At 39.5% G+C, this 17044-nt stretch overlaps 1 protein-coding gene across 1 annotated transcript in view; it reads left to right on the forward strand.

Moving 5' to 3' along the window:
* REEP3 (receptor accessory protein 3) overlaps positions 1-7509 on the forward strand; it is a 16289-nt gene extending 8780 nt beyond the window's left edge. The window contains exons 5-7 of the mRNA XM_009866671.1: positions 4505-4652; positions 6377-6528; positions 7261-7509. Of these exons, the coding sequence (XP_009864973.1) occupies positions 4505-4652; positions 6377-6528; positions 7261-7317 (357 nt within the window). The 3' untranslated portion in view covers positions 7318-7509. The remainder of the gene's footprint in view (positions 1-4504; positions 4653-6376; positions 6529-7260) is intronic.
* The last annotated feature ends 9535 nt before the right edge of the window (positions 7510-17044 follow it).

Below are 17044 nucleotides of genomic sequence, written 5' to 3' on the forward strand. Positions count from 1 at the left end.
CCAAGGGCTGTGAAAGGAATAGGGAATTAGTATTAAAAAGCTAGTTGGCTGTGTAGGGGAGGCTGGAGAGGCCAGCCAGCCAGGTCAGTCTACTGAAATTTGACATTAATTTAAACCTGCTCTGCTGTACTTAAGTTGCAATATAATTGGCAGGAGTCATGACTTACGGCTTACATTCCTTTTCTGATATTTTTATCTGGTACTAGTTAGCCACTGTTCAAATAAAATCTAATGTTTCAAAACCTGCTAAATAGAATATATTAGCAAAATATATTGTCTTACTCAAATTCATGTGACAGAAAACAAATCTTTGTAAACTCCTGATTTTGGGAGCCTTAGAGTTGAGATATGGTCTAGGCTGGCTGTTGTAGTTTACTAGTAAAAATTTTCTTTGGGATATAGAAGAATCGGCAACAAGATGCCCTTAATGTTAGGAAAGTTGTTGGAGCTCTTCAGTTCTATAAGATATGTGTTTGTGGAAATTATACCAACAGCACCAAGTTCCACTGATATATATATTGTATTTTGATGCATCTGCTTTCCAGATGCTCAGAAATGCTGGCTACCTGTGTGTTCCAATTTCTGCCAACACATAAATTCTGACTTGTCAAGCTACTAGCGAAACTCATTTCTCTTTCAGCACGTATGGGATGGCTGCTAATTAAGCTGTGAAATGCACTGCCCTTCTTTATGAAGTCACACATACATTGTTCATTTGAGAAGTATTACTTGGTGGTAAAAATACATTTCTGAAGCCTATGTTTGTGCATGTCTTTTAGTCATCCCCACATCTGCTGTCTCTTTGCTGGTTGAATATTTTTCTAGTGGCCTTGCTCAGACTTCCCCTTCTTCCCCCTCGGGGCATGGCAGAGGAAGGAGGTATCTGGCTGCCAGCTGTGGCGTGCAGCCAGCATCACTATGAGCAGCTCTCCCGCCAGCAGTATTGCTTTCATCCCTCCTCCCCGCAGGGACTGCCTGGCATGCTGCAGAGGTCATTCACGGGACAGCAGTCCCTTTCCAGGTTGAGAGGGAACAGAAGTCATTCCCTGTCAGCCCACATCGGATCAGGGAGAGAACAGCTGGGAATGTGGGTGCTCTGCGGCCACGCCGCTCCAAGCAGCTCTGTGAATGCAGAGTCCATTGAGATCGTGTCCAATGAAGGCAAGCAGCTTTATTCAGCGATGCCGGCCACTGAGGGGGGGTGTAAGTCCAATTTAAACAGTGAAAAAAGACTCCTCAATGCAGATATACTGTGTGGTGTTTGTTTACAGCAGCTTCCCTGCGTAAAGTATATAAACTATAAAATACACGCTTGATAACAAAATAGAGAATGGCATTTCGTGTATGAGGGTCAGCTGATGAAATGGCGTACTAAGAGCACTTACTAGAGTTTGAGTAGTCTCAGAAGTCCCTTAAGTAGGCTATATTTATCAAAGCCTGGATTTAGAAACCTATTACAGCTTTAATTAGTGTTTCACATTGGTCATTGCTAATGAATGTGGTCTCTGAAAATGTTGTAGAAACTACAGTTGAATAAAAGAGCAGGCTTCTTCTTCAAGTCTTGCACTTCAAGGCAACACAAACTTCACAGTTCATCTCTCTTCAACATTTACTTAGACAGAAATTTGAGCACTGAAGTTGTTCTGTACTTTTCTACCTGCATTGTTTTTGTAAATGTGTGTGTCTTGGTCTTCCGTAGTGTAATTTTTAGTTGGCAGCCTCTATGCTGGATTCAGCCCATGCATGGCTGGGGAGAGGGGATGGCATGGGAAGCAGGAGATCTCCCCTTCAGCCCCACTTGTAAGTGGGTTGCAGGCAAGCTTCTTTCTTTCAAGCTGTGGCTAGTAACTCTGAACTTTCAAACGAGATATCAAAGCTCATAATTCATTAATATTCCAAATGTGAATATTACTCTCGTATTTCCTGCAGTAGGAAGGTATCTAATCTCACATTTCCTGCAGTAGGAGAGTATTTAATATTTTTCAGATGGACTTTCTTTCTGAACTGGTAGTAATTCAGATCCTCATGGAATGCTTTGTTTCAGCAGAACGCAATTATCTGCTACTTTTTGGCATGAAGGAGTGAAAAAATGTTCTGTAATGTTAGTGCTGTGTGAGCACAGTGATGTGGATTGGTTTGGTTTATAATTGAAGAAAAACCCCACCCCCCCACAAAAAACCCTTGAAATTTGTCCTCCAATTAATCTCTGCAGTGGTGTCAAGTAGAAATCAATCCTGATTTGGCTAGATTGGATCTTCCTTGGAGAGTAATAGGGACTGCATTCAGGCAGGAGACTGGGGGGAGTACCTGCATGGGCTTAGTACAGTGTATGGCCGTGACTGTGCAGTACAGCAGTGGTTGTGTGGCCCTCATCCTGCTGTGACTCTCAGACATGTGTGCTTCATCTCTTATTTGTATATGTAAGTATTCAAACTTCTTAATATTTGCTGTGTGTAACTCAAGTAAAATTTCCCATCTTGGCAAGTCGTTTTGGAATGAAGGGACCGTTGTATGAACTCCACAGGAGCTCCAGCCTCATCAAGCATGCAGTTTGGTCAAGGGCATAATGTTATTTTATGGCACATAGTTGACTTTTTTCCTCCTTTGAAAAACAAAATTCTATATAAAAAAACCCCAACACATTGAAAAATCAATGTTGCCAGCTTGGGTCTAGTCCTATATATCTACAGTGGAATAGAAAATATAGGCTTGTAATGTGAATTCTTCTTAGCATGTTAGTTATTATAATCTTGATTACATTATCTTGGTATAATTTCCAAATGTCTTTTTGTAGTATATCACAGGATGAATGAACTCGCTGTAGAACTGTTACACAAGCCTGTCTTTCTATGCTTTTGCTTCTGGCCAAATCCAGCTTCTGTCGCTATTTTATAGGAGATTTTGTCCACACTTACTGAGTGTAATAAATAATAAATAAGCCATTTTAAGGAATAAAAATAACTTCAGATTTTCTGCGATAGTTTGTACACAGACTGTACAGTGTCCATAGTGCATTTTAACTCAAGGGCAAGCTGTAGTTGTAATCTTGAGTACTGTCAGTCATCCTGCACGTACGTAAGAAAAACTAGAAGAGTAAAGGCTTCTACTTCTCCCATAAGAAACCCTTCCTTCAGTATTGTTCAGCGGCAATGTATGAAGGGTGATGTAAGAATTAAAATATGTTCTTGCCTGTGGAGCACATTTTCTGAGTTTTGCAGCCACTTCAACCCCCACCGTTTGGTAGCCTTGCAAGCCCAAGGAGTATCACTCTACTGTCTCTTCACTTTACTTTGCTATTTTTAACGTGGATTAATTTAGTGTGCTGGTCTGCCATCTGCAAACAGTTGTTGCCGTGAGAGTGGGAACAAATGGCAATGGCCAGTGGTGCAAGAACTGTCTTATGCTGGTGCTGGTACAGAGAAGGGTGTGTGAAATTGTACCCAGATTTCTGCTAGTTAATATAATGCTTGAATGAGGAATTTTATTTAAATTCATTTGCAAGCATGAAATAAAAAATCTTGCTTGAAGTGGGATTCATGCACAGGTTTGTCAGCCTTCCTCTGAAGCAGTTGGTTTTGCCTCTTATGCCAGAAAGGGAAGAATTAAATATTATTTTAACATGACATTGAATAATTTGCTTGTTCTTTTGATTTCTTATACAACAAATTAATCTTCAGTGCTCTGGTATTAGCATCATCTGATGTAAGATGAAAGAGTTGCTTGATGACCCTTCTTTCCAAAGGGGAACTTCCGATATGTCTGATGTAGAAAAGACGTAAAGACAATCGAGAAGGAATACAAATATTCAAATGTGGTCAACTATGCTTATATGTAGCATTGGATTTGGGTTGGTATTATGTCAGTAAAGCTATATCAGTAAGAGAATCTGCTAGCCTGTAGTCTGGGCAGGATTTCTTGGGTTTGTGGTTTCAAGTTTCTGTCAGCTAGAGCTTTTGAAATGCTGCCAGTTTCTCAGTTACTTGAGTTTATGTTACAGAGTATATTTTAAACACTTTTTTCCTTTCTTATGCATATTCAAATTTGTGGAGGGTAAAATATAAAATAAAGGAAATCTTTATTTATCTTCAACCAAGCTTTTAAAAATGGAAGTGTTAAACCTGCAGTCATGCTACCTAGCACTGCTAGAGAAATAGTCGTGTTTGAAGTCAACTGAGCATTTCTGAAGTCTTGGTTTACTTTGGGGTTTTTTTTTGTTTCTTTTCAACACTTCCCCTACCCAAAAATCCTTTATTTGCCCACATTAAAGGAGTGAAAGGAGATATTTGTAATGAAATTGCTAGATTATATGTAATTTTTCCATCTAGGAGCAATATACAGTTAAACTTGGGTAAAAGCAATATTTAAAGTAGGTGTAAATCTACCGCATGCCCATGTTAGTGAATTTCATAGTGCAACAAGGAAGCATGGGCTTAAACTTCTTAACCCAACTGGAACACCAAAGTTAAACCTCTGCTTTGTTTTCAAAGATACTGTTGTGTTTCAGAGTCAAGGTGCGATAACTGAGAAACTGCGAAGTTTCAGTATGCATGATTTGACTACTATCCAAGGAGATGAGCCAGTGGGACAGAGACCCTATCAGACATTACCAGAAGCAAAAAAGAAAACCAGGGCCTCTGGAAGTGAATCTTCAGGTAAGCATCTATCTGTTTTTTCCTAGCTAAAAGAACAATTCACCGAAGACAAAAGTAGGAAAGCAGAAATACCTTTACCCCATTTAGAAATGGAAAAGACCTCACAGACTTTGAGTACACTTGAACAGAGTTAAGTTGAGCAAGATACGACAGCTGAGAAATCCTCCCTGAATTGTTTTCTTCTCGTAGCCACTAACAGTGTAGTCATGCTATACTCATTACTCCTATTTTTACCAATTAGCAATGAGAATTCCTTACCAAAGTAAAGCTTAATTAGAAGTAAAAAAAATTAGCTCACGTACAGTTTATACCATCTAAGTAACCACTGATTGTGAGATTCAGTCTCCCATGTCAAAATGCTGTCTTAGATCTAGTTTAACTCCATTGTTTCTACTCCTGGACCCAGATCTAGTGTACACCCCTTCTGCTTTGAGTTTTCTTCATCATTAGAGATTCAAGAAAGAACAAACCACAGAGAGTTAGGAACACTATGTAGCAGTATTGCATTGCACTTAGCAGAGTGTTACTTTTTGTGGTCTGAGCTTGGAGATCCTGTGCAAATTAGTTGAATAAAAACATAGTTATGGAAAGACATTGGTGATCAGCATGACTGAGCTGTGCCGGTATGCTTACTGTGAAAAACGCAAATGTGATTTTGATGCATCAGAAGAGGTATTACAAATAGAGGTAAGGAAGTATTGCTGTCACTGCAAACATTGGTAGTGAGAAACTATATGAATAACAGATGGGATTCAAATCTTCCGTATTGAAAAAGATGAATTGTAACTGTATTGGAGGCAGAGACATGTTACTTCTAGAATGGCAGAAGAGGCAAGTCCGCCTTGAGTAGCTGTTGGGTAAGTGAGCATGATTCAAATTTCAGGAAGAAAATGAAATGATGAAAGGGAGAGAATCTAATTAAGTCTAAATAAAATACTGGCTTAAAATGAAGTGTACATTGATCATGAATAAAATTGGGTTTGGAGTGTAGGTGTCCCTGAGTGCTACAGCTTGTAGGTTCCGCAGTGCCCTTATGAAAGGAGAGCTTGGTGTTGGGAAAGAACCAGATTATGGTTGCTGGCTTTGTGAAATGTCCTTGATGGGGGTTCAGGCTCTTGGACCCGAAGTTGCTTTTCAGGTCGTGTTTGTAAGCAGTTTGCGCCCTCTAGTGAAGGTCTTTGGTAATAAATTTGGTTCCACTTCTGCAGGATGTGAGTAGTACTTTGGCATCGTATCGATCTGTAAGGAGCTTTTGTATTAAATTTGCAGAGGAGTTTGCGAGCATGAAGAAAGATCCAATGAATCACAGAATCATAGGATGGTTTAGGTTGGAACGGACCTTTAAAGATCACCTGCTCTAACACGCATACAGAGATTATGTCCAAAAAGCTTAAGTACTTTCTAAGGTGACCACTGAGGATTTGGCAGTTCAGTGTAAAGCAGAAGATGGTAGCATACTGATGGCTTAATTTTTGGCATTTGAGGAAAGACTGCACTATGTACCTACAGAACAAAAGTGGCTTGTTACTTACAAATGGCAGAATTATAAGTAACAAGCTCCTGCCAGACTAGATAGATTGCTGTTTTTAAACAGCTGGCAGACTGACCATATCTTCTGAAAGAGTCAGGAGCACGTGTTAGAGATTCAACTCATGGCTGTCTTAGAAATCTAAAAGTTAGAGCTACTTTGTGTTAAGCTTTTTTAATTAAACTGTATTTTAAAGGTTTCAAAGCTCCACTGGAAAAAAATTCTGGAGATGATAAAACAGATGAAGAGGTGGAGGGGACACATTCGGAGGATGAAATGCTTGCTCAGAGGGGCCTTCGAAGAACTCAGAGCATGAAATCCGTGAAAACTATTAAAGGCCGTAAAGAGGCAAGTATACTCTTAGTCAAGTATTGAGTTTTTAACAGTATGCCTTGGCATTTTTAATAATGCAGATTTTTTTTTTTCGATCTTAGAGGAGTTATCAACAATAGCTGGGTTGTAGAATGCTAAATAGAGAAAGAAGTATGATAATGTCTGAACCTCTGTGCTTTGGGGTGTTTAAGGGAAATACGTAAATTAAATGAACTAATTGAGGATAAAGGGAAAGGACATGAAATAGTTTCTCTGCTTGTAATGTGAATTCTGGCACCATTCCAGAAGCCCAAATTCCAGGATTTCAAGAAGGGTGTAGATAGTGCTATTGTCATCTGCATTTACGTGTTCTGGTTGTGCACACTTAAACATCTGCTGTTTAATAGATTAAAGGAGACTCCGAATTTTTTAGTTCCCATAGACGTATGACCTGCTTTGACTTGTAGCACATGAATGCTACATAGGATCTTCTCTTTATGTATTTTATACTTTTATGTGCCATGAAATTTGAAGGCACTTCAGGATAAATCTGTATGGAATTTCACAGAAGTTTTTGAGTAATTCTGGGAAAACAGTTGAGACTTGCTGTTGAAACTATTGTGTTCAGTCATAGGTAGATTCTCCTACTGAAACTGTGGAGTGTCCAAAGGACATTTCAAGGTGCTTACTGGATTGGATTGATGGGAAGGTAAATAATATTTCTGCCTGAAGTGATCTCAGCTCCTTGTTGTTTTCTTTCCCCCGCAGATACGGTATGGATCACTGAAATACAGAGTAAAGAAGAGACCTGCTGTATACTTCTAAGTGTATTGCACAATGCCTGCAAGACAAACTGCTGTATTAAAGTAACTTGAATTCAGTGTGTCAAATGTTCAAGATCTGTGTATGATTCACAATGAGTATGTAAGAATAGATAGGGTAGGACTTGGGTTTATGAACCTAAATGAGTGGATAAAGTATTACTCTGCTTTTCTGTAAGTGCTTATTTTTTAGACTTAAATCCAGACTTAAATTTCAGTACTCCTTAAATAAGAGTTAAATGAATAACAGGAAACAGCCTTTTCCAGGGTTACTGAACAGACCAAAATAATTACAACTGCAATTGAATTAGCAGAAGTTAAGTGTTTGGAACATGTGAAATTTGAACCCAGTCTCCCTAAGTTTACATGGATAGATAGGTATACTTGAAATACTTTTCTGAACTTGCCCTTTATGAAAAGGCCTTTGTGTAATTTAAAAATGTACAGTTTAAAGGACAATGGATGATGGTGGCGAGGAAAGATGAGGTAGATATGGTACATCCTTAAGATCATCTTCTTGCATCTTATTGCCAAGCTTAACAAACTTATACTAATAGGTGCAAATTGAGGGTACATTTAGCACTTTATGCAAAACTGTATAGTTTTGCACACTCACTGATTTACAGCCGCACATGTCATTTTAGTGATTTCTTAAATAGGTTAGACTTAGCCTTTGAATGCCAGCAGTTGTTTTGTTTTTTTTTTTTAACTTATCTTAAGTGGACTTAGGATGCTGTAGATAATTGCTGGTAATGCTTAGCAATATTATCAGGTGCCTTTCTATGTATTACAAGGCTGTGTGGTTATTTTCTTGTTGTTTTGTTATTGTCTTCTGTCTTTCTTCCTTCTTCACATAGAAAGATATAACATGGTTTAAATCAATTTTTGGTTAAAATTGTGGTAAGTAAAAGTTGTAGCAATTCCAGTGATAGACCTCAGGGATCTGACCAGCCCATCAGCTGTGTATTAGAAGTCATGCTGACGTGAAGGCATGTATGATAGTTTATTCAGGCCCTGGTTTGGTTTTGCTCAGCATTGCTTTGGGAATGAATATAAGAACATATATATGTGTATATTTCATATCATATGCAGATTCTAAAATTGATATGTAGTACTTTTATTGCTAAAGTTATTAGTAAAATACTTACATACAAATAGTTTTCTCTAAAAGTCTAGCTGATCTAGTCAGATGCTTTATAACATGGAGTCCCATGGCATAACTGTTTATGCATAGAGATTAATTTTGGAATGTAACTCGAGGCTGGGACTTGTCAGAATGGCTTTTTGAGGTCCCCTTTGGTTTTATTTTCTGCAATTCTGAGAATTAGACTGACCTTAGTGTTCTGTGTGACTCTATTTCTACTGTGGATTCAGGGGAAAAGCACACACTTTTTATAGATAGTATTTTATTACTTTGCATGGGGAGAGATGGTGTTACTTTTTTGAAAATGATGTTACCTATTTTATCCTTGGCTCTCAGCCACCAGTCCTTAGACCTTCCATCAGGTGTGACCATCATCTGCAAGTCTGCTGCGGCACTTTTAAACATACTCTTAAGGCTTGGGCCTGCTGTAGTTGCTTTTCTTTGTATTACAGCTGTAGCAGCTCCACTGCTGGTGGGCGCTTAATGGCATTTGAAATAGTCTTCTGAAGACTTTGGGCCGGCGTTTGAGCTGTACAGATGAAAATGCAGCTGGTCTGTATTGGCATTGTGTTACTCGCTTGCTCTTGTAGGCGTTTGTAAGCCAAGTGCAAAGCCCTTGACAAATATACCAACGCTGATGGCATGGTGCTTTTAGCATCTCTGAGGAAGTGAAATGCTTTAGTAAGAAGTTGCAACAGTCCATATGTGATTAAAAGGACAAAGCTTGTGTTACTTGGAGACGCATTTTGTACCACAAGACAGGAAGGCACTTCTCTCCTAAATGAGTATAGTGCAAAAATCCCACCCTCTAACCAAAACTGCAACTTGTGATATAGCTTTTATAAGGAGCTGTTGCCTGTGCAGTGATCAGAAGGGCACCTTCCCTGGAGCGTGGGCTCATCACTTGTGTCCCAGGAGTGTTTTTGCTTCTCACCTGGTTCCCTGAACGTAGGGAAAATGTGTTAAGGTGGGTAAGAGGTCAGAAGAACCTGAGGCTTTTATATTTGCATCTTGCCCCTCTTTGAAAATTAGGCTAATCTGGGCCTTGGGTGAAATCTCTGAACTGTTAGTGCCCAGTTGAGTGTCTTCCTTGAGCACTTGCTGCCACATCTTGCTTTAACTTACCATGTTTGTTTTGTTGGCAAGCACGGCAATAAAATTGTCATCTTTCTAGAAATCGGGAAGGAACAGTGTAAGCCTTTCTTTCATATTTAGAGTTCGTGTTACAGGTTCCTGTAGATCCTGTTTTGGGGATTGTGTTCTTTTCCGATTTCCAGGGCTTGAGTATTTAGGCTTTCTCACACTCCTGGACAGTAAGTTGCTTTACGTGTCTTATGTACTTGAGGCTGTAACTTCTGACAGACTTAACTTCCTAATTAAGTAGTGACAAAGGTGAAGTAAACTCTCCTTTTTCTGAACTGGGCATGGAACTAGGACAGTTGGCAATATTATTCATTAGCGTTTGCATATAAATGTACTTATGTCCTCTCAGATGCTGTCTTAAGTGATAAAACTTCCAGTGTTCTCCTAGATGGATTTTCAGTATCCTACTGAAAATTCTACTTTAAAACTCCTTTAAAAATTATCCTACTGTAAAATTCTTTTATTGACAGTTTGATTTTTGCTCCTCGAATTCATCCTGAAACTGGTTTGCTCTACCTTAATTTTTTTTCCCTTGATGTTCATTGTCAGCTAATGCTTGGCAGGGCACAATGGCATGACTGGCTTTCATCCCAATGATATGTATTTTCCTCTGCTTATTGAACTTAGTTTAGTTCCGTTTTGAAATATTACACAATGTTTTAAACTTTGTGAATTTTCGAAGTTTGTTGCCTTAGCAACTGCAAAAGTGATCCGTCTAGCTCTTGCCAGTAATCTTCTTGGAAAAATGTTAAAAATCAAAATTTAATGTTCTTTTTGATTTTTGGAATGTAAAATGTAGTTCATGTCAGATTATATAATCTTATAAACAGAGCATTTCCTGAGAATTGCCTGATTGCCACCAACAGGACTGCTAATACAGGTAAAGAAAAACTTACATTGAGCTTAAAGGTATTTTAAAAGAGAGTAAGTATTTGTTAAATTATATAAAAGTTTCAAGTTTTCCCAAAATATATCTGAACTGGCTCAGATTTCTTAGCAAGAACCTACTGTGCATGTTTAAATACATAGTTTGAGATATAAGGATTAGATTGGTGGCTTTGGTTGCAAATAAGCTTAGACCAGACTGATTACAAGGTAATTGCCAATATTAGCTACTTAATGCTAATTGCTTTGCAATGTGCAAGTAACTGAATATTTTCCAAGATACTTTTTGCAAACTATAATGAATTTTGAAATGAACAGAAGATAATTTGGTTAAACAGAATGATAGATGCATTTAATACACTGTTAATGACAAAAGATGCATTTTATTTTTGGTGTTGCTTTTACTAATGGGAAGTTGGTGTTTTAAAGTATTTTTCTACAAAACTGTGTATGTGCAAAGGCAATACTTTAACATTTTTCAAGAACTTGTATTTTAAATGCTACAGACCAGAGACTGTCTATATTGAGACTGAAGTTAGTAGCTTTAAAAAAATGCAATGTAAGCTTTAATTTTTATATTGTAATAATAACTTACTGTCAACTTGTTTACATATTTGTAGAGGGAAAGCATTATGCATTGACTTATCTTGATACTGTCTTTAATAAATGATGCTTTGAGCAGGATGGATATTTGGATATTTTATCACCTGAATTATGATTAACAAATGAGTCGCTATGTAATCTGTGTTCTCTATTATAATGATTCCAATACTGAAACAATCTATCTGAGTTTTGAAGAGACTTTAAAAAATGTTCCAAGTATGACTAAACTGTCAAAACTGAGGTTTTGCTGTGGAGTCTGATGCTGATTTAGGCTTGGATGAAACTTACCCTGTTAAAGGCGAATTAAAAATGCTATACTGTTACCTATTTTGATTAGATATTCAGTTCAGGGTAAACTCAAAATAAGATGCAGAAGAGTCTTGAAAAAGAGTCTGGCTTTCTGGAGAACTTGTTTTGAGGTTGGTTTTTTTTTCCACCTTATTTAATTAAATAACTTATAATGCTAGACTCTTTTTACTGATGCAACTTTACTCTTGTTTGTGCCAACAAACAGATTTTGTTTTTTATTTCCTAGTCAGAGAAGTTCTGGTAACCCAGAGGAGGAGATGCATAGGTAAATGGGCTTTTCCTTTTTCAAACCTCACTTCCAAGTAAGTTGTTAAAAACTCAAGCAAAACCCAAGCAAGAAATTAAATAAACATGTTTTCTAGAGCTTTTTTCCAAAGCTTCCTGGCTTACCGCCTCAGAGGAATTAATGTCTTGATGTGGTTAATTGAGGAGAAGGACTTAACTATTATTTATTGGTACTGTCTCCCAGACGGTATGAAAATACATCTTGGAAGCCCGGCCTGAATGTAAGGGACATTGCAGTGATTTAATTCCTATGCCTGAATGGTTCATACTGTACAAGACCCCGACCTACTGAAGAAATTGTGGATTTTGAAAAATAATGCTGACCTTTTTTTCCCCTTTATTTGTTCAGCTAATGTACAGCAGGTAGCAGGAACATTAATGAATATGTGCTAAAAACTGTATTCCTGCTACTTAACATGATGCTGCTGAGACGCGCTCAGGGAATGATTATCTGGTGATTCTAAAATAATGCTGGGATGTCTGTCCCAGGCTAAAATGTTCAAGAGTAAGCAGATGCAACAATGGTACAGGTTTTGGTGGCTTGCTCTATTTATTCATGTACATAAGTATGTATTTATTTACTTAGGAGACCTTAAGTATAGTGTATTTTCCACACTAATGTCAGAAAACAGATGATTGAATATGAGGGGGGAACCTTAATAGGTCTTGTAAAATCAGTAGACTTCCAAAATTATTTTCATCCTTTCTGCAGATCTGTTCAGGAGCAGAATGGGAGCCTGTCTTGTTCATGTCTGCTTGCTTCTGCTGAGGTTCAACAGCAGCTTGCTCTGTTTGAATTGGGGTAGAAATCATGCCAGCAGCTGGAGCAGAGACTGGAAGGACTTCAGATAAAAGCTAGGATTTCTCTACCGTCTGCTCATGTATGGGGACTATATGGATAAAGAAGTTCAGAAATTATTTAGGAAGTCCCTGTTACCCACGCTGTCACAGTTCCAAGGTAAGCAGCACTTTGACTCTCACTTAGCACTACCCAGGCAACATGCCTGCTGTAGTGAGCTCTCCATCCCATCCAATCTTTATGCTAATTTTAGTTCTCCTAGGCTAAGAATAGTAAAGGGAGACCATCCTTAATTATTACCTCTGAGGAAAGAATTTCTTGATGGCTAACTGAGGAGAAAGACTTTAAAACCCCAACATAGACAAACCTCCTCTGCAAGGCTAGTGTAATAGTAAAGCTGCATCTTCAAACTTAGCGCTAGGAAAAATGCAAGCGTGGGCTCTGTTTGTTACAGTCTTGAAGGAATTGCACAAAGAATGTCACTCACCATGCTCTTGTCAAGCCCATTTTCCCAGGTCTAATCAATAATAGTTAATGTCTCTACTTTTAACACTAGAATTGCCAGCCTAACGAGTTCATATTGTCCACAGGGTGTGGAGCTTTTAGGCGGCACTCTGCAAACTGAATGGGAGTCACAGAGTGAACAGAGCATTTATGGTAGTTTAATTTGCTTTATTTGAATCAACAGGACTTGGTCTGTAGGTGCCAAATTACCAGATATGGCCGGAGACAGAAGGCTACGGAGTAAAATTAACCTTGGGTAGTAGCCTGCAGTTATCTAGATGGGATTAACTCCTGATGAAAAGTCCTGTGTCTCTTAAAACCGAGGTCATGGAAGAGGTGAGGCCTTTCCTCCCACCCCGGCCGCACCTAAAAACCGCCCCCCGCCCCCCCGGCGAATGCAGGCAGCCGGCGGGGCAGGGAGGAGGCTCTCTGGTGCTGCTGCAGGTGAGCTGGGTGCCCCATGGGTCACCCTGCGAGAGCTGCCCTGGGCAGCTGTCATGCGGTTTTATAGAAATAACAAAGTTTCCTAGAATGGCCTAAGCTGGAAGGGACCTTAGAGACCATTTTAATCCAGCTTCCCTGCTACCAGGGATCATAGAATCATAGAATCATATTTTAGGATGGAAGGGACTTTTAAAGGTCATCTTGTCCAAATCCCCTATGATGAGCAGGGACATCTTCACCTAGATCAGGTTGCTCAGAGCCTCGTCCAACCTAACCTTGAATGTTTCTAGAGCTGGTGCTTCTACCATCTTTCGGGGCAACCTGGTCCAGTGTTCCACCACCCTCATCAAAATAATTCTTCATTAGATCTAGTCTAAATCTCTCCCCTCCCCCCCCCCCGCGGCCACAGCTGGGGCAGCAGGCCGAGCACGACGGGCAGAGCCCAGGGCTGCTCCCGGGTGGGCACGGCCACCTTCCGCCTGTTTGCCGGGATGCCCCTTGGGGACCCGGATCCTGCACCCGGCGTCCTTCTAAAAAAGGGTGTCAGGGCGAGAGCCGCTCTGTCCCAGGCTCCAGGTCGGAGGCAAGGCCGGGGCTCCTGCACTCCAGCTCCTGCACCGCCCGGCACCTTCTCCTCAGCCGGTGCCGGCAGCTCTGCCGTGGCCCAGGGCTGTGCTGGGGCTCCGCGTAGTGTCTGCAGTGACTGCCGCGGGCGGTGGCTTCCAAGTAACCCTCCCCACGCACGTCTGTGGCAAACATGACCCCTGCTCTGTTTCATGGGTGTTTCGAAGAGGATTTGGTAGGTTTTGTTGCTTTTGCAACTTGCTCTTTCAAACCTTTTCTTTCCTCAGTGCTGATGTACATGGTTTACTTTTCAAAGTAAATATGGGCCCATATTGATGAATAAATACTTTCTTAAGAGTTTCTTTATAAAAATCTTTTTTATTCCTGTCTTTACAAATGAGGGAGTTGCAGTATTCAGCCTGTAGGGGTAAAGAGGAATTAAGGGGATAGCTCTGCAAGTGGTGTTACCAGTGAAACAGCAAAACCAGGGACAGTCTAAACTTCTGACCTTTGAGAAAGTGGGCAGGCTTAACAGGCCTGTGAACGTTAACTTCTCTGCCCTGGGCAGCATAAAGTTTAGAGATAATGAAACATGCAATGTGTGTTATTAAGGGGGACCATGTAATGTGCAGGTTGGGAAGTCTGTACCTCAGCCAGCGGGGAAAGGGAGAGGGTCTCATGCGGCCAGGAAATTTAGGATAAAAGGAGGCTGCATCCTCCAGCAATCTGAGAGACCCCACAGGGAACTGCCTGGTGGATCCTCCCTTTATTTGGATAAAGTAGAACTTCTCTGCCTGCTTCGTGAATGCTGACCTCTGGTGACATGATTTTCCATACACTGCACATTCTAGTTTTCTTAACAATTGGGCTAAGGTTTCAGTCTCTGTGATGGAAAGAACTAGCAGAGGCTTTAAAATATAATCCCAGACTTCTAGGGGTTTTTTTAACCTGTAACTACAGGTTGTATTCTTTGAGTATAGTAAGTACTTTTTTTAAAAAACAGATAATAATCTTGGCCTAAGTGTTACATCTCAGCTATGAAATGATAATGAAGTTCTTAATGTCTTCCTCTTCTGTGCCCATTTACAAAACTGCAAGAACAAACGGAACAACTTAACAACAGGAAGGAGGGCATCAAGATGGAAGCTTTCACTGAAAGTGCACCACTATTTCTGGAGTAGTACCCAAGGGTCCCAGCTGCCTCGATAATCACAGTGGAGGATTTAAACACAGTAGACTGACTGCATTTTGGTTGTGATGCTGGATAAACGGAAATTGTTAATTGTTAGTGTAATGAAATGCTCACAGTATTTCATCAGTTCTCCTTGGAATTGTTTAGGGTAAATGATTGTGTCTTAATTTAAGGTATTTGTGGCTTGTCAGCAGATGCTTGTTGTGCTTGTGGGAGCTGTGCCCGAGTATCGTATAGACTAAGAAGAAATTCCAGCAAGCAGAGCTGAGCTTGCCAAGCGTAGTCATTTTGAGACAACTTCACATCTGTAGTAACTGAGGCAAGTACATTCATCACGCCTGACCATTCCTTCTGCTGGGATTTGTGCCACTAATGCTGTATGTGGTGCTTGTAAAAGCTGAGCAGGACTTCTTGTAATGTTTTACTTATGCTATTAAAAATTATGAGATTTCACCCATCTGGCTCTTCTATTACTATTTTTAAATCTGACAGTGTATGACTAAATGTATCGTCATCTAGTATTTATACAGAAAGTTTAGCCTAAATTAATACTATTTTTGTTTTCAGTTTTCTTTACCTTCAGATGTTTTAGAAAGTCATTACTAATGAAGAATGATCGTTTAACCACACTTTGTAACACTGGAATTTGGGGTGAGCCCCTAATGTCTGTTCTCTACGAAGAAAAGGTTCGACTTGTCTGCACAATCTACTGTGCGTGTAAGCTTTACTGTGAGTTGAATTTGTTTCTTACAGAAGATACATATTAAAGATTAAAACTAGTATGGAAGTGGAATGCATGCACCACATGGCTGGTTGTTTTAACGTGTGGTGAGAGTGGGAGATGGAACAGATTGAAGTTTGAGTGGCACAGAAGCTTGACCTTTATTTCTCACATGTTGTGAATTCTGTGCAGGAGACTGCATTTGCTTTTTTTACTACTCCCTAGGCTGTAATCACGCAGGCTAACATAAGTGACCTAAGCATCGCTGCCTGTGCCAGAAAATGGACTACATGGGTGGCTTGGCTTATAGCTTGATCTGTTAGAGTTCTGCTGATTGAATTCTTGGAATGTTTGCTAGTAAGACAGGCTAGAACTTGGTGTAGGTGGTGCCAAATTTTGACTTTCTTCTCATTATCACAAATGTGACTGTGTAGTGTTTTATCTTTGAAAAAAGGTAGTTGACAAGTCATAAGAACAATGCAATATTGGATCATGTCCTCTGTCAGAAGCGGATTTTTTTATTAGCTTGGTTTTCAAGATCACTCTCTCAGCAGAATGCTTGATATGTGGTACAATCAGAAAGCAGCAAATTTTAACTCATACTGTGTTTTTAAATGTACAAGTCAGTGCCTCTGTTTAATTCTCAAGCCTCATCAAAACAAGTTCCTATTAATTTCAGTAACTTTATTGTAAGATTATTTTTTAAAATTATATTGTCTTTTCATGGAATCCGTAGATGCTGGCCAGTGTTTTGCTGGATGCTGGCGGTCTAGGAACTAAATCAAAGTGCCATGTGGATTTAAAGAGGATGTCCATTTTGGTGATAGCTAAATTGGCAGTATTTTCGTTGGCAAGCTACAAGTTAATTTTGACAAATGCTTATTAATAAAATTTTCTTTTTTTGCAAATGAAGTAGATGCATTCTTTTAAAACAAGTTATAGTCTTGCCAGATTGTTATATCAGACTTGTTAAAATATAAGCATCTTCCAGTGACACACTAAGCACAAGTAACAGTTTGCAAAAGCAGTCTTTCTCCCTTGTTCTGCCCTAAGAGGGGAAGCTGCTTTTATAAAGTTTGTTTTATTTTGGTGATGGAGTTTAAGCAGTAAGTATTTTCAGTTCTGTTCTGGTTTGGCG

Source organism: Apaloderma vittatum, unplaced genomic scaffold, assembly GCF_000703405.1.
Source record: "Apaloderma vittatum isolate BGI_N311 unplaced genomic scaffold, ASM70340v1 scaffold14643, whole genome shotgun sequence".
Classification (NCBI taxonomy): Eukaryota; Metazoa; Chordata; class Aves; order Trogoniformes; family Trogonidae; genus Apaloderma; species Apaloderma vittatum.